Raw genomic sequence first — 24,744 nt, 5'->3', positions numbered from 1 at the left:
TCTGATTATTATAAGCCACATTGGGCTTGTTTTCCTTTTTTAATTTTTTTTATCCAAATACATTTTTATATTAATTTGTAGCCTATTGTGTTCACAATAAGCTTGTCATATTAGTCAGATCCGGAATAGTATATGAAAACCATTTAAAATATTTATACTATTGGTACACACCGGCTGCTCCCAAATAATTAATTACATCATGTTGCAACAACGCTCCTACGTGGTACACAGACAAACAGTAGCACATGGGTATAATAAATTGGACAGTTTTAGGAAAGGTCTATAGCCTATGTACTCACGTTGGCTGTTTTGTTCTATTTCCACCATTCTAATGGATTCCAGGGGTGTGTAAACATCTCTGAAGTTGCTCCATAGTTTCCTCTGAAGTGACGCAGTTAAAGTTAACTTACATCCATATTGTCCCCGTTATCTTTCATCATCCACCTTTGTTCAGTAATCCCGAACAGAGCTAAACTTTAAGTTTACATCAATCAAACCCTCTCAAACCCAGACACATTGCTGCGATGCGTATGTGCGTCGCCTACCTACCCAAAATAACAGACAGCTTACAGATCTGTTATTTTGGACAGCATGCAATGAGGCGCGCGCGCCACGGAGAAGCCTAACACTAAACCAAAAACATTACATTAGGCCTACGTGGTCAACAACATACTAGACATGTAACTTGCTTGGAGCTTGTAATGCAGTGGTTCTCAACCTGTGGGTCGAGACCACAATGGAGCACCCAACGCCTGGCGAGCTTGTAGATCTGCTATTTTCAGAGTCAAACAAAATGGGGGGGTCCCCAGTTCAAATATGGTTATTTTGGGGGGGTCATGAACGTAGCGTTTACACGGGGAATATAATAATAATATAGGCTAATATATATAATATAGGCTATAATATAATATTCACCCGCAGCATGGGTTTAACGAGACAGCAGCCAAAATGAAAATCACACTAGATGATCCTATCATCTTATAAAAAATGTAAGTGCTTAAGATTTTAGCCCAAACCCAACGGGACCCGACCCGGCCCGTCGGCACCGGCTGAGCCGGGTCTACGTTTTTTTTACATCCAAATAAATTCACATATTAATTAATTTGTAGCGTAGGCTATTGTGTTCACAATAAGCAACTTGTCATATTAGTCAGATCCCCAAGAGTATATGAAATCCATTTAAAATAGTTATATATTCTTACACAGCTGATGCCAAATAATTAATCAACAGGGCAGCGCAACGCAAAAGTAGGTCAAATCAATCAACTGTCTTGTCATGATGCAGCAGCAGATCGAGCCCCCTTTAAAGTTTAAACCATAACATGACATCTTCAGACTATTGAGCTTTCTTCATGTCTTTTTCACCTCAAAGTAAATGTTGGATTATTTCTTCAAATGAGAGCACAGGCAGCGGGCAGTAGCCTAGAAGGTAACATCGGATGTGATTTCTCCATCGCAAAAAATGATTACGGTTATTCTATGAAACATATATTTCATAGAATAACCATAATCATTTTTAAAATGGTTATGGGGCAGTGTATATATTTATATAGCCCTATTTGCTCCAAGCTGTTTTTTAAATAAAATATAGACTGTTGGAAGAATTAACGAATTACCAAGATTTAATGAGAAATAAGGCTTCTTTAGAAAAATTACTGACGGGCTGGGCTGGGCCTAATTTGTCAATTATTAGTCGAGCCGGGCTGAAATATTTAGGGGATATGAAAGCTCTAGTTAGTAGTTTGAAGTGCTCATGTGGCCTTATAGTTGCTTCTTTTTGTTTTCATAGACCTGCGGTTGCTTATTTCTCGCCAAGGCTGGCAACACGGCTCATGGTCCAACGCACAAAGCCATTGTAGTGTCTGTGTGCACTTGGCGGGTGCTTTTAGAAACCAGCGGGTGGTATTAAATTCCACTATCCCCCCTCCCCAAGCCGTACCCATGTGTGTCTGCAGAATTGCAATGTGGGGGATATAGCAACAACACGCCCACGGGCACACCTCCACGCGCAAATAACGGCGTCGGCATAATGGTGACGGGTAGAGCAGGTGCTAGAATAACCTATTGGGGCGGCGCAGCTCCATTATCCGGATTTAACGTGGTTTAGAGGGGGGAAAAGTTCTGGAGAATAGGGCGATTAATGTCTTACTGTACCACAGGCTGTTTAACATTTCTGACTAATAAAGTATTTAATTGAACACTTCAGGGTTCAATTAATACTGTAGAATTGAAGAAACTTCGAGAATTGATTATTTTTGCACAAACACTTAAGAACTCAAAGGCCACCCTAAGAGTGCTCTTCAGAGTGTGTAGATTCTGTTCTTACCTGAGAACAGATCACAGCTAAGAAAACATTGGAGTATACCAAAATCTTCTTAAAAACTTCTTAAGTGGGTTTAAGAAGAATTTTCCTCTTAAGAACGGTTGCTGCATGAGGCCCAATGTGTATGTCTTTAATGTCCATAGAGTGTGTGAGTATGTGTGTGTGTGTGTGTGTGTGTGTGTGTGTGTGTGTGTGTGTGTGTGTGTGTGTGTGTGTGTGTGTGTGTGTGTGTGTGTGTGTGTGTGTGTGTGTGTGTGTGTGTGTGTGTGTGCGCGTGCGTGTGTGTTTCTTACTCCTGTTCTGTCAAGTTGAGACACAAGGGGGCAGTGTTTAGCTGTATAAGCAGCAGAGTTCTGGTGAAAAAAGAGGATTGCCAGTGGCATTTATAGTTCATTAAATACTAGTTAAACATACAGTGCAGACCACATGAAGAAACTATATTTATATAATAAATACATATGTTTACCTTCCACTATATTACCGACTGCTATTATTTCAACTTCTCTGTTGTGCATTGGAAATCCATGAATAAAACCCATATTTGATGTTTAGTCATGTCGTGTCCCAGTGGATGGAAGCAGTTTGGATGCAGCTGTTATCACATGTCTACTGAATGGAAAAGCTGGGAGGACAGCAGACAAGACTGTCTGAAGATGGGAGCTGATCTGGTCGTCATTAACAGTACAGAAGAACAGGTGTGTGTGTGTGTGTGTGTGTGTGTGTGTGTGTGTGTGTGTGTGTGTGTGTGTGTGTGTGTGTGTGTGTGTGTGTGTGTGTGTGTGTGTGTGTGTGTGTACGTGTGTGTGAGAGAGAGAGAGAGAGAGAGAGAGAGAGAGAGAGAGAGAGAGAGAGAGAGAGAGAGAGAGAGCGAGCGAGAGCGAGAGCGAGAGAGAGAGAGGGGGGGGGGTGGGGGAGGGGCATCCATACCTCTGCTTTAGATATCCCCTCTGGTCTTTAATGTTTATGTCCGGTAGTCCATAATGTTTTATTCCTGCTTCTGGTCAGACTGAATTAAATACATGCATTTACTTTAGTGAATTATAGACTGTCTGATATTATTAAAATGTATGTTTGATCTATATCACAATTAACACTTTAATTACTAATATATGCTACTGTACCACATTAACACATATATGCTACCATATTACCGCGTTTCAAAATTCATTACAAAACGTTTGTTTGTTTTAATTAAAAAAGGAAGAATAGCTAAGCTCATAACATGTCATTGTGATCAGCTCTGTTCATTAGTTGTAAGATTAGGTCATTTATAGAGGGCTAAAGTGAAGGAAATGTGTCAATCATCCACATAAACACACATGATTCCATGAAACACTAAAGCTATGAATAAATTAATGATGATTCAATCATGTACAAAAATCTTCAGGAATTCATCAGAGGATTGGACCAGTATGGTGGTGGATCATGGGTTGGTCTGAAGAAGACGGGAGACAACTGGATCTGGGTGAATGGAATACCAGCGACAGCACAGTGAGACATTTTACATGTTTCATTATTGTAAAATTCAATACATGTTGTTTATCAACTGTGTGTGTGTGAGTGACAGTGGTGTAAAGTAACTAAGTACATTTACTCAAGTACTGTATACAATTTTGGGGTATTTTTACTTTACTGGAATATTTCCAATTTTCAGTACTTTTACTTCTACTACATCTCAGAGGAAAATATTGTACTTTTACTCCACTACAATTATTTGAAAACTTTAGTTACTTTGCAGATATAAATCATTACATTATAAAACATACATTAACCACGTTGGCCCTATTCTATATCTGCTATTTGAAAATAGCAGATCTACAAGCTCTCAGTGAGCTTGTAGATCTGCTATTTTCAAACTTTTTTAGTACTTTTACTTTTGGTACTTTAAGTACATTTTGATACCAATACTTTTGTACTTTTACTCAAGTAAATTGTTTATTCTAGACTTTTACCTTTAAGGGCGCGCTCCCACCACACTTTTCTTTTACCTCTGGGGCGGAATCTGCCAATGCTTTGTCAATGCAAATGCGTGGATTCATGGTCTTCCCAAGAATCCACGCATTTGCATCTTGGCAGATTCCGCCCCAGAGGTAAAAGAAAAGTGCGGTGGGAGCGCGCCCTAACTGAGTATTTCTACAATGAAGTATTGATACTTTTACTTAAGTAAGAAAAGTGAGTACTTTTTCCACCACTGGTGAGTGACTGACTGAGTGAATGTGATTCATACATCATGGTGTTTATTCTGCAGGTACTGGGCCAGTGGAGCGCCTGGTAACATTGGCAACTGTGGAAGATACTCTCACTACTATGGAGGATGTTATGATACGTCCTGTACAGCCACACTCAAGTGGATCTGTGAGAAGTGATGTTTCTCTTAAAGGAGCACTTCACCCATTTTCCACCTTATCTTCATAATTGGTCCTCACTAATGCTCATGATAAAACGGCTTCATTTCTGTTCTACTCACTCTGTGTCTCAGAGGAGGGGCTGTGGACACTTCAGAAACCCGCCTACCAGTGACATCATCAGTAGGCAGGTTTGGTCATTTCAAACAAGATTTAATTTAAAAATAAATACAAATACATGCATTTTTTTTTGTTGTAGCTTCTATTTCAGCATGTTTACTTTCCAGGAAGAGAAAAGGCTGTAGTTTCTATTAGCTTGGAATCCCCATCGATGATGTCACTGGTAGGCAGGTTTGTGAACTGAACAGAAGTGTGACAGAGTGAGTAGACAGGAACGGTGCCATTGTGATTGATGAGCATTAGTGAGGACCAATTATAAGATATTGTCTGATCCCATAGCCCGAAGGGAAGGGGGGCCTTTGGCTGAGACTGTGATTGGTTGAGCCAAAAGAAACATGCATGGCCCCGTTTCTGAGCTAAGCTTAGCAAAAAACTAAAGTTAGCAATAAAGCCATTTCATGAGGTCTTTGACACAATGTTTCAATAAATGTAATTACAGTATGGTTTGTACCATGGGCTCAAAACTACATGGGGTACAGTTATTGGCATCACTGCTCCCCCTGCTGGTAGAGGCTTAAATCTGTCCTAATGCCGTCCATCCCTGAGGACACACCAGTAAAAATACTCACTGTTCATGTTACTCCCACAGTGTGCAAATGTAACCAAATGGACCTGTAAGGGTCCATTTGGTTACATTTGCACACTGTGGGAGTAACAAATGGATACATTAAAGGTAGGGTAAGTGATATTTTTTGTTTTTGTTTTGTTAAAAAGGTTAAAGTAGTATATTGTGATAGTAATCATTGCTACAGAGTGTTTGTTGGGTCACAGGGGTCTCTCCAGCTCTTTAGTAAACACAATATAGTACATTTTCAGGCAGGTGACAACATTTAAGCCAATCAGGAGAGAGCACTGAAAATGCATTTTCTGTTTAATAAAGAGCTGGAGAGACATGGAGACTCCTTTTACTGAACAAACACTCTATAGTAATGATTAATATCACAATATAGAGCTATTTAACACTGTTACTGAACAAACACTCTATAGTAATGAGTACTATCACAATATAGAGCTATTTAACACTGTTACTGAACAAACACTCTATAGTAATGATTAATATCACAATATAGCTATTTAACACTTATTTTAACCAAAGTAAATCACTTACCCTACCTTTAACACTGAGTATTTAAAATATATACCATTTAAAAACTGTTAATATTTCATTATGTAAATATGTTTAGCATTTCCAAATATAATATAATATTTTAATGTTATATAGAGTCTGGAACTACACCTCCCGAAAGCCGAGAAAGGAAGCCGTCATCTGTTCTTCATTTCTGTTCACGAAAATATTTGAAATTTTCAGATATTTTCGTGAACAGAAATGAAGAACAGATGACGGCTTCCTTTCTCGGCTTTCGGGAGGTGTAGTTCCAGACTCTATATAACATTCAGGAGGTGTAGTTCCAGACTCTATATAACATTCACAGGAGGTGTAGTTCCAGACTCTATATAACATTCAGGAGGTGTAGTTCCAGACTCTATATAACATTCAGGAGGTGTAGTTCCAGACTCTATATAACATTCAGGAGGTGTAGTTCCAGACTCTATATAACATTCAGGAGGCATAGTTCCAGACTCATGACTATAGTAGTAGAAGTAGTAGTACTTGTGTGCATTTTTATTCATCTCTGCTGTATTTTCTTTTGGGGGGGGGGGAACAAACGTCAACAGACATTATTTGTATGCTTGCACTGGCTAATAATAATAAAGAAAAAATCAAATAAAAAGTTAAGCTTCAACGTTATTGTCATGTGTGTTAATACTTGTGTTGTGGCTCTCTGTCCCTTAACATAACAATGTAACACTATAGAGAGGGTCTCTCTGGTACCTGGAGAATTAGTAACATTTAATTCAATACCTTAACCTTTTTACTGCCATGGACGCGTTTGAAAAGAAGATAACGTTTTTCACACAGAACCAGGAGATAACAGGATCCAAAGATTTGCTGCTCTATTCACTTCCTGGTTAAAGTATTTGGGAAATATTCTGTATCTCGGCTCCTGTGTTTAACTAGGTATTTTTTTCAAAACATGCTATTTTCAACTTGCCGTAACTATGGAACAGATTACCATCATTACCACAATTTTCCCCTCCAAATTCTATGAGACCCCTGTGTGTGTAATGAGGGGATCAACGTACGGACAGTGTTCACAGAAAATATTCCATGATTTTTCAAAGGTAGGTAAAAACACCAGTTTTCGCTGGCACTGGGGTGACACTATTACAGTTTTACTCTGGCAGTTAAAGAGTTAAGGGCCGTTCAGCAGCACTATAACTAACTTTATGTATTTGTTCATATCAAGCTCCGTAGACGTCCGCTCATACATCCTATTTAAGTGTTCTATGTGTCTGTGTGTGAGCGTCTGGTGCACAGCCCTTTACATTGAATTGTATTATGAAACAGTATATAAATGATTGTGTGAATGTATATTAAAACATCAAAGCCCATAAAGTCTCTCCTCGACTCCTCAGTAGAATCTTTTGAGGGAGACGGAGTGGGGGGGGGGGGGGGACCACTGGATCATTTGATGACCAAGCGGACCGGTAGGCTAGCGGTTCCGGTAGGAGACACAAAGGAGACTCTTTGTGTCTCCTGCCGGAACCGCTGCCGGTCATCAAATGATTGTCTTAGGAATGAGACAAAAACTAAAACAATATCCATGAATTCAAGTCTCCATGAGGTGAACTATCCCTTTAACCCATTAAGACCTGAAGCCCATTCTACATGTCTCCTAAATCCCAACAGTATAATGACAAACCTATGTTTTCTATATCAGTGATGCTCAATCTTTTTCATGTCAAGGACCCCCAAAATTATATGTATTTGGCCGCGGACCCCCATCTCAAAATATTTTACTTACTTTACTTTATTTGTTTATTTAGACAGGACAGAGCATATTAATGAACGTCACATGAACGTAAATACACCGGATTTAGCAAAGATGCTAATTTTCATCCGCAGTCCTCACACAAAACAGAAAAACAGAAAAACAATAACATCAGAAAACAGACAAACGGTGAAATACAATTACATTACATCACATAGCCTAAAAAAAAAACTAAAATATGATCACAAATGGTTGCAGCTTTGGTTTTCAAGCAACCATCTTTTCACATTGATTTTATACCAGGGACCCCCCAGAAGGAAAGATTTTATTTCAAAATGTTCGCTTTAAAAATATATATATATATATTCAAAGATTTGCACACATTTTCAAGATTTTTTAAAAATAGCAGATCTACAAGCTCGTAGCGCGGCACTCGGTGCCGCGCTAGAAGCTTGTATATCTGCTATTTTTGAATAGCCCAAAGTGTAAAATAATGCTTTTTAGCTCAAATCTAAAAATAACAGATGCGTTCACAAAAAGCAACACGATCGTATACAATATATAGTGGGGGGGGGGGGGGCTTCATCTCTCTCTCAGCTAAAGGGTCTTAGCCTGAACAAACTGCTCTACAGGGCTGTCACCATTACTAATGTAAGATGATGATTAATTGTCACTCAAATAATCACGATTACAGATTTAATAATAATAATAATAATAATAATAAACTTTATTTGTATAGCACCTTTCATGACATGAAATGCAGCTCAAAGTGCTTTACAGAGCAAGAATACAATTACAGTTAGAACCAATTTAACAATAAAGCAAACAAAAATAAAATAAAATAAAATAAAAGCAAAGGCTCGTTCTCAGTATACAATTGCAGATAATAAAATGCAGTGGCCCTCGCCACTACAACACAACTAGAATGTAGACAACTACAACACAAATGGATATAACTTAAATGTAGTGGCCACTGTCCTCTACAACACAGCTAAAGAAATATCCACACTTCACACAATTGCCAATATTACATGTGTACCTTAGTAATATATCTTCACACAATTGTCAATATTACACCTTAGTAATATATTTTCACCATGTTTACCACGTGTGGACTAGCCCAGGGGATCTGCTAACTTATCACATCCAAACCACACACCGTACACCCCTGAGAATGATATCGGGGTTATACAAGATATATAGACTAAACATAGACAAAAGGATCTGCCCTGGAGGGTCCACCACGTGTCGACGTGCCCCAGAGGATAATTCACTAAATCCTCCGGATGGAGTTATCAGACTCTTGTCTTTTAACTACCGTGACTCTCTCTTCCACTCACACAAAACAAAAGCAAAGGCATAAAACAACATTAAAATAGGGAATACAGTGAGGAATTAAAAATCAACCAAAGAATCAGCTAAAAGCAAGAGTGAAGTAATAGGTCTTGAGCTGTGCTTTAAAGCTATCGACAGAGGCTGCCTGTCTTAAGTGTAATGGGAGTTTATTCCACACTGTCGGTCCGTAAAAGCAGAATGCTGCTTCACCGTATTTTTTATATGTCATTGTAGGCACCTCGAGCAGGTCAGCACTTGAAGACCTGAGGGCCCGGTTTGGAACATATCTCTCTAGGCAGTCAGAGAGGTAGGAAGGTGCCAGACCATTTAGAGCTTTATAAACTATTAAAATAATTTTAAAATCAATCCTAAAAACAACCGGGAGCCAGTGTAGTGAAGCTAGAACTGGAGTGATATGTTCTCTCATCCTGGTTTTAGTTAAAATTCTGGCTGCCGCATTTTGAACAAGTTGTAATCTGTCAGTTGTGTTTTTTAGCCAGTGAACGTTGGAACATATGAAGACTTTTAAGGCTTTGTAATCAAACATTAAACAGAACAGATATGACAAATAACTGAAATATACAAAGACATTGTTGACATTTAAAAAAAATTGTATACATTTAAAAATTGCAGAAATAGCAGATCTACAAGCTTACAACGTGTCACGTTGTAAGCTTGTAGATCTGCTATTTCGGATTTTTTTTGTTTGAAAATTTGTGAAAATCTTTCAACATGAAAACGATTATGCAAAAAATAGTTGCGATTATCTTAAGTAATTGCGATTAGAGGAATATGTAATACTTGTTACAGGTCTATTCTACACCATGTATGAGGTGACATCTTGTTACAGGTCTATTCTACACCATGTATGAGGTGACATCTTGTTACAGGTCTATTCTACACCATGTATGAGGTGACATCTTGTTACAGGTCTATTCTACACCATGTATGAGGTGACATCTTGTTACAGGTCTATTCTACACCATGTATGAGGTGACATCTTGTTACAGGTCTATTCTACACCATGTATGAGGTGACATCTTGTTACAGGTCTACTCTACACCATGTATGAGGTGACATCTTGTTACAGGTCTACTCTACACCATGTATGAGGTGACATCTTGTTACAGGTCTATTCTACACCATGTATGAGGTGACATGGTGAAGCTTTGCTCTGAAGTACAGGTCACATTCAACGTAGGACGCCAGGTTACCGACGTCGAAACGCCCACAGATCTCCTGAACGTACACCGGCTGTCTGAAATCAAACAACAGCACGACTCATTTGTCAAATAAGACAAGCATCTGTGTCATTTTCCATTTCTTTGGCTATAAAAAAATAGCAGATCTACAAGCTCATGTTGCGGCACCAAGTGCCGCGCAATGAGCTTGTATATCTGATATTGTTTTTTTAATCCTGGAAAAATGTGTGCAAATCTTTGAATATATATATTTTAAAGCAAACATTTGTAACTCAAATCTTTGCTTCTGGGGGGTCCCTGGAACAAATCATCTAAACATCTTACCTTGGAATGAGCCAAGATACAAAGTTTCCTGGAGCATCTTTCTGTTCTATAGGAGCTTCCTATGAGAGGAAAACATGAAGTATGAAAAATATATTCACATTACGTGATATCTTAATGTTTTTCTTTTCTTTTTTTCTTTTAAACTTATCCATATTCTGGTTATGACATAAAATCATAATAAAAGATTCACCAATCAGGATGGAATATGAAAAATCAGACAGATCTGTGTTGATCACATGACTTTAGAGATACTGTGTAATGATTTGATCACATGACTATAGAGATACTGTGTACTGATTTGATCACATGACTATAGAGATATTGTGTACTGATTTGATCACATGACTATAGAGATATTGTGTACTGATTTGATCACATGACTATAGAGATATTGTGTACTGATTTGATCACATGACTATAGAGATATTGTGTACTGATTTGATCACATGACTATAGAGATATTGTGTACTGATTTGATCACATGACTATAGAGATACTGTGTACCGATTTGCATGATGTTTGGACAAAATCTGTAGGAGTACAATCAAAAAATGTGTTTTGTAAAAATGGCTTCCTTTGGGGCAGAGGTTCTGCATGGCATCCAGGGAGTGTGTGTGCAGTCTGTGCACAGTTAGCCTGCTGCAACCCTCCTGATTTCGTGTATAAAGGGGCGGGTGTATAGAGCCGGCGAGAGACTGCGCATGATCCCATTGGTTCACCGATCTGTCCGTCAACCCCCGCCCCGTTAACACAACATTACGAGCGACGCCCACTGCACTCTGGTTGGTTGGGAAATGAAACACTTCCTCATACCCAGTACAGGCTATGGATGGGCCAGGCTTTTATTTTTTAGCAAAACTAAGCAATAAAAGCCTGGAGATCGAGGCTAGTGCACAGTTTCCCGTCGATCGGGTCAATGGTGCCGGAGATTAGCTTTTCACAGACGGACGGACGGACACACGGAGAGACGGACGGACAGGGTGCAACACATAGTCTGGGCCATGCCTTCGGCCTGGAGGAGATAAAGACTCAACAATATGTATAATGGCGATATATTGGGGGGAAAAGAAGAAAGCCAGCCAGCCAACTGGGGGAGGAGATGAGAGATGGGGGGGGGGGGCTCACTGAGTAAGAACACATGCAGTTAGGGCTCTGGTAAAACTGCAGGCTAATCACCTGTGTGCCGTGGATGGAGCGGAGTATTATGGGTTATTATAGTGACTAAAACTAATGAAATAATGAAAACTAAAATTGACAAAACATTTTAGTTCTGATTGACCAGGCCACATAATGACGAACGCGCGCACGTACGCACGCACGCACGCACGCACGCACGCACGCACGCACGCACGCACGCACAACTTACCCTCTTTTCTTCTAGAAAGGCATCTAACTGCGGAAGGCTTCTCTTGGAAAACACGTAGAAACAGGGACACTGAGGGACAAAATGTCACGGAAATGATCAGGGACACTGAGGGACTTTTTTCATGTCAAAGACCCCCAAAATGATGTATTTGTCCACCAACATATTTTGTTCCAGGGACCACCCAAAAGCAAATGTTGGAGTTAAGAATGTTCGCTTTATAAAAACATAATATATTCAAAGATTTAAAAAAAAACAGCCAAGCGTGATGAGCAACATTTCTGTCAAGTCATAGTTGAAGTGTTGCTCTAAGCCACACACACTGTGTAAATGAAAACAGCACAGGGTGAGGGAACTACTTAATGATGAGAACTATTTGTTTTCCTTCCGTCTACAGAATGGAGCAGGAATTATGGGCAAAGATGAAGGGCGTAGAAATGGTGAAACAACAACAATACGATTGATTGACGCCTCACTGCGTCACTGAAGCGCTGAAAAAAGGTTGTAGCACAACGTCAGGTGTCAGGTGTCACTTTGTAGCTTCATGTGGCTTTGCTGCCACTAGTATGAACGCAGCATCAGGCTGGGACACAAATCCTCTCTTTAGCAGTGTTGATTTTGACAGCAAATTTTGATTTAGTTTTAGTCATAGTCTTTTGAATAAAATTCCATTTAGTTTTAGTCATATTTTAGTTGACTAAATATCATAAGATTTTAGTCGTCTAAATCTACAGTTGATTTAGTCGACTAAAATGTATGTTGGCGGTGCCTTGATGGTGTCGTAATGGCTGATTTTACACTTGGTTGCATGCTGAAAATAGCCGATCTACAAGCTCACAACGTGTCACAGTTGTGAGCTTGTAGATCTGCTATTTTCAGAGTGCAACACGTGTGCAACCAGACATAAAATGACTTGTCTTTTAGTTCTACTGGATCTCTTCTCCACTAGATCCCTCACTAACATTTTAGTCAAGTTTGTATTTGTTGACGAAAAGTTTTTATTTAGTTTTCATCAGTGAAAGTCGACAAAATCAACACTGCTCTTTATAAAACTACAAACTTTACAACTCTTTTGGTAGGATGGAATGACAGACCACAATCAGGACCCTAACCTTAACCATAATGATGCTCCGTTACAAGTTAAAGTCCGGAATTAAAATGTACTTGAATAAAAGTACAAAAGTATTGGTATCAAAATGTACTTAAAGTACCAAAAGTAAAAGTGCTAAAATGTTTGAAAATAGCAGATCTACAAGCTCACAACGCGTCGCGATGCAACGCGTTGTGAGCTTGTAGATCTGCTATTTTCAAATAGCCTATGTATAAAATAGGGCTAAAGTGGTTCATGTATGTTGTATAATATGATCATTTATATCTGCAAAGTAACAAGTAATTAAAGTTTTCTAATAATTGTAGTGGAGTAGAAGTATAATATTTCCCTCTGAGATGTAGTGGAGTAGAAGTAAAAGTACTGAACATTTTAAATACAGTAAAGTAAAAATACCTCAATACCACCACTGCTGACTGACTGACTGAACCAAAAAAAGTCCACTTTCAGAGATGACTTTGAACCTGGCTGGCGCCCCTACTTTGGGCATCATGTCATTATAGGCCACAATGAAAATGTTCTAAATATCTTAAAAAATATCTGAGTGAAAATGTTGTAAAACAGCGTGGTGTAGATGTGTTGTTAGAAGAGGGCTTACTGCTCTCCTAGACGTGGTGTCTGTAGGAAGAGGTTTCTCCTTCATGCAGATCACCCTCAGGTCTTCATCCACTTCCAGGATCCCATATTTATGAGTCTCTGTGTGAGGAGAGACAGACATGATTCTACTGTAAACCATTGGTTCTCTGTGTGAGGAGAGACAGACATGATTCTACTGTAAACCATTGGTTCTCTGTGTGAGGAGAGACAGACATGATTATACTGTAAACCATTGGTTCTCTGTGTGAGGAGAGACAGACATGATTCTACTGTAAACCATTGGTTCTCTGTGTGAGGAGAGACAGACATGATTATACTGTAAACCATTGGTTCTCTGTGTGAGGAGAGACAGACATGATTCTACTGTAAACCATTGGTTCTCTGTGTGAGGAGAGACAGACATGATTCTACTGTAAACCATTGGTTCTCTGTGTGAGGAGAGACAGACATGATTCTACTGTAAACCATTGGTTCTCTGTGTGAGGAGAGACAGACATGATTCTACTGTAAACCATTGGTTCTCTGTGTGAGGAGAGACAGACACGATTCTACTATAAACCATTGGTTCTCTGTGTGAGGAGAGACAGACATGATTCTACTGTAAACCATTGGTTCTCTGTGTGAGGAGAGACAGACATGATTCTACTGTAAACCATTGGTCTTCCAAACCTTTTCAGCCAAGACAAAAACGTTAAATGTGGTGTCTCCCCCGGACCCAAACGTAGAAAAATCGATTACATACATTTACCACTTAAGTTACCACTATGTAATAGCTTTTTGTAATTAATGCAGGGGTCTTCAACGTTTTCAGGCCAAGGACCCCCTAGCTGAGAGAGAGATGAAGCAGGGACCCCCTACTCTATATTGAATAAAATTGTGTTTCAGATTAAAGTTTTTTTTTTACTTAGTCTGCTCTTTTTTCCCTCTACACCTACAGCCTCTTTGCCAAAAATAGCCGATCTACAAGCTCTCAACGCCTCGCAGAGCTTGTAGATCTGCTATTTTCGGCTAATGTTCCCCTCAGAAAAGGAATTCTAGGGTTCAAGTGGTTAATGTAAAAAAACGAAATCCTATCACACAAAGATTTGGCGGACCCCCTATAGTAGCTCTGAGGACCCCCTCATTTTGTTTTTCTTTTCAAATATTTTTGAAAATCTATCTGAAAATGTTTGATTTTAGAAAATGTTTTAAATAATTGTTTCGTTGGTGATTTATTTTTATTTTTATGCAAAACAAAAAAGAGGGACATTTAGAAATGGGACCGGCTCCCGACTTATTGTTTGGGTTGTTTCTACGGTTGGTCACTGGGAGCTGACCAGTACAACCACAGTCTTCTACGGCTGGTCACTGGGAGCTGACCAGTACAACCACAGTCTTCTACTGTTGGTCACTGGGAGCTGACCAGTACAACCAGTCTTCTACTGTTGGTCACTGGGAGCTGACCAGTACAACCACAGTCTTCTACTGTTGGTCACTGGGAGCTGACCAGTACAACCACAGTCTTCTACTGTTGGTCACTGGGAGCTGACCAGTACCACCACTATGTTGAAGTTCTGAGGAAACTTGACAATATCCTCCTCCTGACATATTGAATATCCGAGTGTGGTCCATAAAAATGTCAATAGAACCTTCAGAAGTCTAACAGAGAGCTTTACCTTCATCTTTACACTGGTAAGACAGAAGCAGACAGTTGTCTTCACTCTGTGTCTGCAGCTCACAGAACCTCTCCTTCACCCGCCTCAGACTGAAGTCTTCTCTGAACAGCGTGTCCCTTTGTTTATACACAGAAGAGACCTTTAATCACATCATCAGAGAGAAGCTGAACCCATTGGGACCGGGAACGCATCTGTGTAACCACTTTATCCATTATTTTGTTCTTTGGCTATTCAAAAATGTAATAGCAGATCTACAAGCTCATAGTGTGGCAGCGAGTGCCGCGCTATGAGCTTGTAGATCTGCTATTTTTGAAAAAACGTGAAAATCTTTGAATTGATGTATATTTTTTAAGGGAACATTTTCAAACTATTTGCTTCTAGGGGGTCCCTGGAACAACATATTTTGAGATGGGGGTCCGCGGCAAAATACCATTTTGGGGGTCCTTGACATGAAAAAGTTTGAAAACCGCTGATATACAGTAGCAACATACTAGTGATGAGCGGGTCGACCCGTAACCCGCGGGACCCGCGGGTCAACCCGCGGCGCGGGTAGGTCGAGTCAGGATTTCAGAGAAAATTATGCGGACTGAGGGTGAGCGGGTCAGCCGCTCTCCACGAAAAAAAAAAAAAAAACCCTATTTTGACCAACATGCTTGTTTATTCAGCCCATGACAATGTTGTGCTACTGTAGACATTTAAAGGGACTTTGGGTACTTAAAAGAGCGCTATATAATATATATATATATTCCCACCGCGGGTCGCGGGGCGGGTTGAGCCATAGATTTATATATGGGTTCGCGGGGCGGGTTGAGGCGGGTCGCGTTCCGTCGCGGGTTGGGGCGGGGCGGGTCATGAAAAAACCCGACCCGCACATCACTACAACATACGTTTTTTTTCACAAAAAACTGTTAGGATTTAGAAGACATTTGTAGAATCCCCCAGAAGCAAAGATTTGAGTTACAAATGTTTGCTTTAAAAACATATATATATTCAAAGATTTGCACAAATGATCATGATTTAAACAAAACTAGCAGATCTACAAGCTCATAGCACTTGGTGCCGCGCTATGAGCTTGTATATCTGCTATTTTCTTATAGCCAAAGAAATCAAAAAATGACAGATTATTTTCCGGTCTTAATAGGTTAAGCTTCTGATTTACGATATCATCATCTTTAGGGATACCCTCGTATGAAATGTGGTCATTTCATACACACCACACATCAAAGCTGGGTGTTATGTTTATAAATCATAGTAAAACATACCCTCCAATGACCATGACATCATCTTCTATCTCAAAGTGCTTCACAGCCAGCTGCAGACAGGCCACGGCTCCAAGACGCTCCTGAGGGAGTAAGACATGTCTTTCTGTCTTAATGGGTAAACACTGTGTTATGTAATAATGTTCTTTGTGGGTGTGGGTGTCATTTAGCTTTGTTCTGTCTGTCCAATGCTGTCACACACAAACAACCACTGTAAGTGAAACACACCCACAATTAAAGGAGTAGTTCACCCAAAAAAATGACTTATTTTCCATCATTTACACACCCCATGAAGCCTTGAATTCATGGAGATTTTTTGTCACATTCCTAAAACAAATTCAGTTTTTTCTTAATTTTCTATTCCACAATTTTGTAACCCATTCTTTCACCCAGTGCCAATTGCCTATGTAATCCTGGGCGCTACTCTCCCTCTACCAGCCTAGGGAGAGCCCAGAACTGAGCTCATGCCTCCTTCAATGCATGAGGAGCTGGCAGGCCGCTTCTTATCACCTGACAGTGGGGGGTTTCCCCGGTAGGACGTAGCTTCTTGTCACCTGACAGGGGGGAGTTTCCCCGGTAGGACGTAGCTTCTTGTCACCTGACAGGGAGGAGTTTCCCTGGTAGGACGTAGCTTCTTGTCACCTGACAGGGGGGAGTTTCCCCGGTAGGACGTAGCTTCTTATCACCTGACAGGGGGGAGTTTCCCCGGTAGGACGTAACTTCTTATCACCTGACAGGGGGGAGTTTCCCCGGTAGGACGTAACTTCTTATCACCTGACAGGGAGGAGTTTCCCCGGTAGGACGTAACTTCTTATCACCTGACAGGGGGGAGTTTCCCCGGTAGGACGTAACTTCTTATCACCTGACAGGGGGGAGTTTCCCCGGTAGGACGTAACTTCTTATCACCTGACAGGGGGGAGTTTCCCCGGTAGGACGTAACTTCTTATCACCTGACAGGGGGGAGTTTCCCCGGTAGGACGTAGCGTGTGGAAGGAACACGTTATTCCAACCAGTTCCTTTCCCCTCCATCAGGCGCCCCGGCTGACCAGGGGGAGGCACCTATGCCAATAATTTGATGACCGGGACATCCTTCAATAGGAGACTCAATAGGACACCGGGCATCAAATTATTGGTGGCCATTATCGGACCCCACTTTGAGAACCAACCCTTTTAACGGTTCTTACATCATTAGTCGTGGTCTGGTCGTTGAGGACGTGGACCATGGAGAACCCAGCCGCCCACTCTGTGAAAGCTCCATGGTAAACACTGTTGGTCTGTGGAACGTTGCCACACACACACACACACACACACACACACACACACACACACACACACACACACACACACAATATATTAACCTATTCAAACCGGGAACGCATCTGTGTAACCACTTTAACCATTATACTTTGGCTATTAACTGATTCACTGCCAATCACGTAGATCTACGCGAACCGATTTAAATCCGCCACGTGCCAATCGCGTAGATCTACCCAAAGACCAAGGAGATATGATTAGTAGAAGATCTAGACTCCTATCCACTTCCTTGTTAACTTAAAACTTAAAAAGTCTATATTTCGGCTCCTGAGTACTTTTTTTTTTCCAATGAAAAACTCTGGCACTGGCTAAAAAAATATGAAAATACCTCCGGCAGTTAATGGGTTAAATAATGTGCAGATCTACAAGCATGAGCTCATAGATCTGCTATTTTTGAAAAGGCGATATTAAAAAAAAAAAGCACTATCCTGGATACCGCCTTCCCAAATACTAAAAAGGTATTCAGGGTCCCGAAAGGGACTAGTCCCATCCCTAGAAACGAAGGTTATGAAGGTAACCACGGTTATGTGACCCTATTGGATCACTCCAATGTGGGGATCACTCCGCAGCGAAGGGATACATTCGAGGTAAGGATTAACTGATTCACTACAGTGCGCACCTGTGCGTGCGTGGGGGGTGTGGCCTCCCCTATAGGCACACCACACCCACGCGCGCCTGCTTGAAGGACATTTCGAAGCGCCTCAAGCACCACGACAGGATTGGAGTGATCCAATAGGGTCACATAACCGTGGTTACCTTCGTAACCTTCGTTATGTTTCCCCTCATTGGATCACTCCAATGTGGGTATAGAAGTACCCGATTCACCTGGTGGTTGAGGTAGGAACAGTCAGGCCAACAAGAAGGCTGAAAGCATAGAACCTACCCCGAACTAGCCGCCTCGTCTGTGAGGTCAGGAGGAGCTGCCCAGAACTGCCGACACCACTGCATTAGGTGTCGCCACGTTGATATTATAAAATCTGGCAAAGGTGGCAGATGAGGCCCAACTGGCTGCGGCACACACCTCAGAGAGTGGAACCCCCCGCAGGAGGGCTCTAGATGAGGCCATTCCCCTGGTGGAATGAGCCACCACACCAACTGGCCCAGGCCTACCAGCCAGACCATATGCCAACTGGATTGTGTCCAATGGGACAGCCTCTGCTCAGACAGACTTGACCCCAGGACCCCCTCTGCATAGCACACAAAGAGCTGGTCTGTCCTGCGCAGCGACTGCGTGCGACTCACATATGCTTGCAGAGCCCTTACAGGGCAAAGCACACTCCTCCGGTCAGGCCCCACCCTGTGGCACCCCGTGGTTCGGGGTGCCACAGGGTCCCCCCGGCCTGCGAGAGCAGGTCGGGCCTCAGGGGCAACTGCCATGGAGTCCCTGCAAGGAGAGACGACAGGAGACTGAACCAAAACGGGGCAATTAGTATCAACCTGTGACCTGCCTGCTTGGTCCTGTCCAGCACTGCAGGGATCAAGGGAATTGGAGGAAATGCATACAGCGGTTCCTCTGGCCAGTCGTGGGCCAGAGCATCCAGTCCCAGGGGTCCCGGAGGCCCCGTCACTGAGAACCAGAGGGGACACTGAGTGTTCCCTGAGGCGGCAAAGAGGTCCACTTGGGCCTGGCCAAACCTCATCCACAGCTGCTGCACCACCTGAGGGTGCAGACGCCAGTCCCCCTCTTGCGGCCCTGCCCTCGAGAGCATGTCCGCTGCTGTGTTGTGAGCCCCAGGAATGAACGCTGCATGTAGAGAAGCTAGATGCGCATGAGCCCACAAGAGCAACCTCTCTGCCACTCTGTGCAGACAGGGAGATCTCACCCTGCCCTGGTGGTTGATGTAGGCCACCACTGAGGCATTGTCTGTCCTCACCAACACATGTTTGTCCCTTAGGGACGGGAGGAAACTCTGAAGAGCCAGGTGCACTGCCCTGAGCTCTAAGACATTGATATGTCTGTCCAGCCACGGGGCCTTCCACTGGCCACTCGCTGACCTGCCATTGTGCACTGCTCCCCAACCTGCCAGGGAGGCGTCACTAGCTCCCTGCGACACACCTTGTGCAGCTCCACTCCTCGACATAGAAAGGAGCGTTAGTGCCACCTCGACAGCGCCCTCAGGCACTGTGCTGTCACCACAAGGCGACGATGTCTGTGTCGTTTCGAGTGAAATCTGTGGGAGTTGAACCACAGTTGTAGAGGCCTGAGATGGAGCACAGGCGAGCACAGGCGTCCCACCGCTGTCAGTGAACCATAGACCGTCTTGAGGTCATCGTCAAACGTCCTGGGAGGACCAGGCTTAAGACGGGGGGTTTTGCCAATGATGTCCTTATCTGGCAGGACCATGGCTGCAATCATGGAGTCCATGGTTGGGTACTCCCGGAGGCCACGGGAATCAGGCTCTGCCATGAAAGCCCATGGCCCCGAATCAGAGGTAAAGTGGAAGCGGCTCTTTTTTCAGCCCAGCCTTCCATCATGGCCTCCTTGAAGGCACTGGATATGGGCACCACTGGCGGGCTGCCCAGAGGACCCTCCTGGGCAATGTCCAGGGTAACTCTGATCCTCTTTCCCCGCTGACTGCTCGGACTGCGGTTAACAGTGCCGGCGTCATCTCCCAGCCAAAGGCCCTCGCTGGCCTCCACTGAGAGAATGTCGTCTCCCTGGTCAGCGTCCACCTGCTGATGCCCGCATGGCCCCCAGTCGGGCCACTTTCAGGCGCTCAGAGAAGACTGAGCAGTACAGGCAGCCATTAGGGCGCCTCACCGCCTCCTCTGCATGGGCCAGCCCCAGGCAGTGCATGCAAGATGCATGCGCATCCCCAGGTGGGATGTCCTCTCTGCACTTGACACAAAGGGCTGACATCCTGTGGTGGACCTGTGCACCTGGCACGCCGTAAGGGAATTACCAGAGGAGAGGCCCAATGACAATGGCCGCCCCGTAAGGGTCTTACACCAGTGTCACGCTTGTAACTGAAAACAATACACTTATTTCTTAAACAGTAATAAATGTAGTCAGCAAACAACAGACTGACCAGTCTTCCAGGTTATGGAGATGCCTGTCAGCTAAGGGAGAATAACAGTCAGCACCAGGTTATGGTAAAACTGACTGAAAACACAAAACTTGAAATATAAAGCACAGACTGACCAGGCTTCCAGGTTATGGAGATGCCTGTCAGCTAAGGGGAATAACAGTCAGCACCAGGTTATGGTAAAACTGACTTTTTGTGTAATGTTGACTGTAAATACAAACCTTGGAATATAAAGCAGAATTTCCTTTAATTGGGATTCCTGCAAAACAAGAAAAGAAAGCACAAAAAGACCTCAGAACAGCTAGCAAAGCTAGTACAAGCTGAGGCTTGGTTAGTGCAGCCGGCTGCTAACCAGCGCTAACAGCGCTACAAACATTTAGCAACCAGCATAAATGGTACACACGGCACAATAATCAAGAGTTCTCGTGAGGAGGGCTACAAAGTTAGCAGCTCCAGGCTAAACCTAGCCACTGAAAACACTTGGATGTGAAATAATTGAGCTATAGTAGAGGTTACATACCTTCTCTGCACTTACCGACCTTGAACCTGAATGTTCCGCCAAGAAATGAAAAAGCAGGCGCGCGTGGGTGTGGAGTGCCTATATAGGGGAGGCCACACCCCCACGCACGAACAAGTGCGCACGGTAGTGAATCAGTTAATCCTTACCTCGAATGTATCCCTCTGCTGCGGAGTGATACCCACATTGGAGTGATACCCACATTGGAGTGATACCCACATTGGAGTGATCCAATGAGGGGAAACATAACCATAAGGAATGTTAACACTTACAACAACATAGATGTGTTCCACACAGCCAGCAGAGGTCAGTGCATGGACCCAGTGTGATATTAAAGCTTGGTGTCCGACGGGCAGCAGAGGCTTGGCTCTGCCGGACAGATGGCTGAACTGACCGCTGGTGTCTCTCTCCACGTCTCTCTGCAGCCTGGTGCCATACCCTGCTGCCAGGACCACCGCTCTCATTGTGAACACCTGTACGGGTCAATATAATATAGAATACATAATATATAATATATAAACGTATATAGGACTAATCTTACCACTATATAATTGTCAAAAGCTCCGAAGTTCGGCAGGGATTCGCAAGCACAGGATCACTCCATATGCCTCCAAGACCCGTCACAGACTGTTGATCAGAGCTATGGCTATGTTTTAGGCATCTTACTCCACCTCCATCAGTGATCGGACTCTCGGTTTGATTGATTCTCTGATACGCCTATCAGACCCTCAGCCTGATCTGGCAGGTTGCCATAGCAACCAGACACAGGAAGTCTGACCTCTTTATCACATGACCGAGGTTGGGAGGTTGGGAGGATGTGACTAGAGGTTAGGGCCGCAAAGCAATGAGGTCGGACTTCGCATGACGTGTGTGCAGAGCTATAATTAGGCCAGGTCGCCGTCATGGTCCATAAATATCTCTTACAGAGCCATGCCACGGAAAAGATAACTTTTTCGTGGCCCAATCTCTGGGCCGTCGGACCCGAAACGCCAAGCGCAAGTGTTTCCTTCGTGCAGTAGAACATCTAAACGCAACACGCTGTAAAAGCAAGAGCGTAAAGCGTAATAGGACCACAAAAAAGGACAGAAACTTCAGAAGAGCATGGACACCTCCACACCAACCCACAGAAATAGTTTCACACACCAACTATGGATAGCGTCTGCAATTCATGCCATGCTGTCATGTTCCCCTGGGAAACATCAAAAGGTCCTGTTGGCAGACTCTCCCTGTTATCAAGAGAGGAGGTAGGGCCCAAATAGTTAGAGCTTGCATCCAGATGTCACCACTATATCTTGCCATGCAGAAGCATAAATTTAACATCAACATGAGGATAGATACAGCTGAGAAGGACTTCTCTAATTACCTCCTTGAATTAGGGGAAGACAGACTCGCACATGGACACACTGAAGTTCAAATCCACATTCCGCCACACCACTTGGTTAAAGACTTGAATACATTAATTTCATACACCTTCCCTGACCTGCAGAATGAATGTATTGACAGACACAATTTTCTCAAAGGCACTGTATACTCAACGACATAAACAACGATATCCGGGAAATCAACAACAGGTGCATGGCTGAGTTCCCTGGAGAAGACAGAGTGTACTTCTCAGCTGACTCAATTAAGGAGGACAACCACAAGAACTCTATGCCTGTGGAATTCCTAAATTCACTGACACCCTCTGGACTCCCTGACCATAATCTGAAACTGAAACTAGGAGCCCCAGTCATGCTGCTTAGAAACCTGCAAGCAGGTGCCGAGCGCACTCTCAGGAATGGCACCAGAATGGTGGTGGTACAGATGATGGAGACAAAGTCATTGAATGTGAGATTGCAGTAGGGACAAACAAGGGTGAAAGAACCTTCCTCCCAAGGATCCCTCACCATGACAGAAGTGAAGAGCTTCCCTTCACATTATGCAGACGCCAGTTCCCTGTCAGGTTAGCTTTCTCCGTTACCATCAATAAAGGTCAAGGCCAAGAGAACGACAGAGTTGGCATCTACTTACCTCAGCCTGTGTTCGCTCATGGCCACAGCCATGTATGTTTTGTAATAATAATCTAAATCTACAAAGTAACTAGTAACTAAACTTTTCAAATAATTGCAGTGGAGTTAAAGGTACAATATTGACCTCTGAGATGTAGTGGAGTAGAAGTAAAAGGACTGAGAATTGGAAATACTCCAGCAAACTTAAACATACCTCAAAATTTTACTTAAGTACAGCATTAAATGTACTTAGTTACTTTACACCAATTAATATAATATAATAATATATATAATAACATATATTATAATAATATATAATATAAAAGAAAAATATATAATACATAATATAATAATATATCAGCTCTCATTGGATCAAACAACTGTACACACTTTACTGTAGGGTCACAGCTTTCACTGTAACACTACACAACACATAAAGAGTTATAGCTCAACCAGAACCAGAGTTTTAATTCATGTATCCTGGATAATAGTACACTATAAGTCATGATCTGACTTCTGGTTGTTTAATATTTCACTATTTAGCTGTTATTGATGTTGTTGTTGTTTAATATTTCACTATTTAGCTGTTATTGATGTTGTTGTTGTTTAATATTTCACTATTTAGCTGTTATTTACTGAAATAAATCCAAACCCAAACCTGGACTTCAGCCTCTCCTCTCTGTGGTGTGTCTGTGGTAGGTGTTACATCGGAATTAGTGACCTATTGAATCCGGTCGTGGTTGCGTTTTTCTGTCACATTGAGAGGTATTACAAATTTACTTGAGTAAAAGTACAAAAGCATTGGCATCAAAATATACGTAAAGTACCAAAAGTAAAAGTAACTTGTAACTAAAGTTGTCAAATAATTGCAGTGGTGTAAAAGTATGTGTAAGTAAGTGTAAAAGTACAATATTTGCCTCTGAGATGTAATGGAGTAGAAGTAAAAGTATTTAATTACTCCACTGCGTCCCCTACAGGTCTGGTCAATATAAATATACCATTAACTAGACCTATAGGGGGCGCAGTGGAGTGAAATAAAGAATTTCCATCTGGCGGTACATATTTACATTTCTGCCCATAAAGTGTATTCTACAGAGAAGGTGGGGTCCTGAGAGGCTCCTCCCACCCTGGACCATAGACTTTAAACAACACAAAACAGCCTTTGTTTCAGTGAGTAGTGAAGTAGGCCTACTTTAGTTTATTTTGACTATAGTAAAAATAAAAAGACAAAATAAAAATTATAAAGACGGAGACCTCTCACTGCAGTATAATGTTGGCTCTATGAGCAGAGCTGTATAATGTTATATATATATATATATATATACTATATAATATATATAGTGTAATGTTGGCTCTATGAGCAGAGCTGTATAA

At 42.3% G+C, this 24,744-nt stretch overlaps 2 protein-coding genes across 2 annotated transcripts in view; one reads left to right on the top strand and one right to left on the bottom strand.

The window, feature by feature from the left end:
* LOC308105815 (CD209 antigen-like protein A) overlaps positions 1–4,689 on the top strand; it is a gene marked incomplete at both ends in the record, with an annotated part of 44,266 nt that extends 39,577 nt beyond the window's left edge. The window contains 3 exons of the mRNA XM_080456740.1: positions 2,876–3,018; positions 3,711–3,814; positions 4,572–4,689. Of these exons, the coding sequence (XP_080312866.1) occupies positions 2,876–3,018; positions 3,711–3,814; positions 4,572–4,689 (365 nt within the window). The remainder of the gene's footprint in view (positions 1–2,875; positions 3,019–3,710; positions 3,815–4,571) is intronic.
* A 5,257-nt stretch (positions 4,690–9,946) lies between these two features.
* On the bottom strand, positions 9,947–24,123 carry LOC308073745 (mannose-1-phosphate guanylyltransferase catalytic subunit beta-like). The gene is made up of 9 exons (XM_080412854.1): positions 24,029–24,123; positions 21,655–21,855; positions 17,710–17,799; positions 16,529–16,608; positions 15,267–15,382; positions 13,613–13,710; positions 11,910–11,978; positions 10,544–10,602; positions 9,947–10,275 (listed from the first exon to the last, which is right to left on the bottom strand). Exons 2-9 carry the CDS (start codon positions 21,844–21,846, stop codon positions 10,155–10,157), a joined length of 825 nt encoding a protein of 274 aa, XP_080268980.1. The 5' UTR covers positions 21,847–21,855; positions 24,029–24,123; the 3' UTR covers positions 9,947–10,154.
* Positions 24,124–24,744: the final 621 nt, after the last annotated feature.

Source organism: Gymnoscopelus braueri, assembly GCF_963280865.1.
Source record: "Gymnoscopelus braueri genome assembly, chromosome: 18".
Lineage (NCBI taxonomy): Eukaryota > Metazoa > Chordata > Actinopteri > Myctophiformes > Myctophidae > Gymnoscopelus > Gymnoscopelus braueri.
Note: the sequence above shows the minus strand (reverse complement) of the source record. Positions and strands in the feature narration are given on the sequence as shown.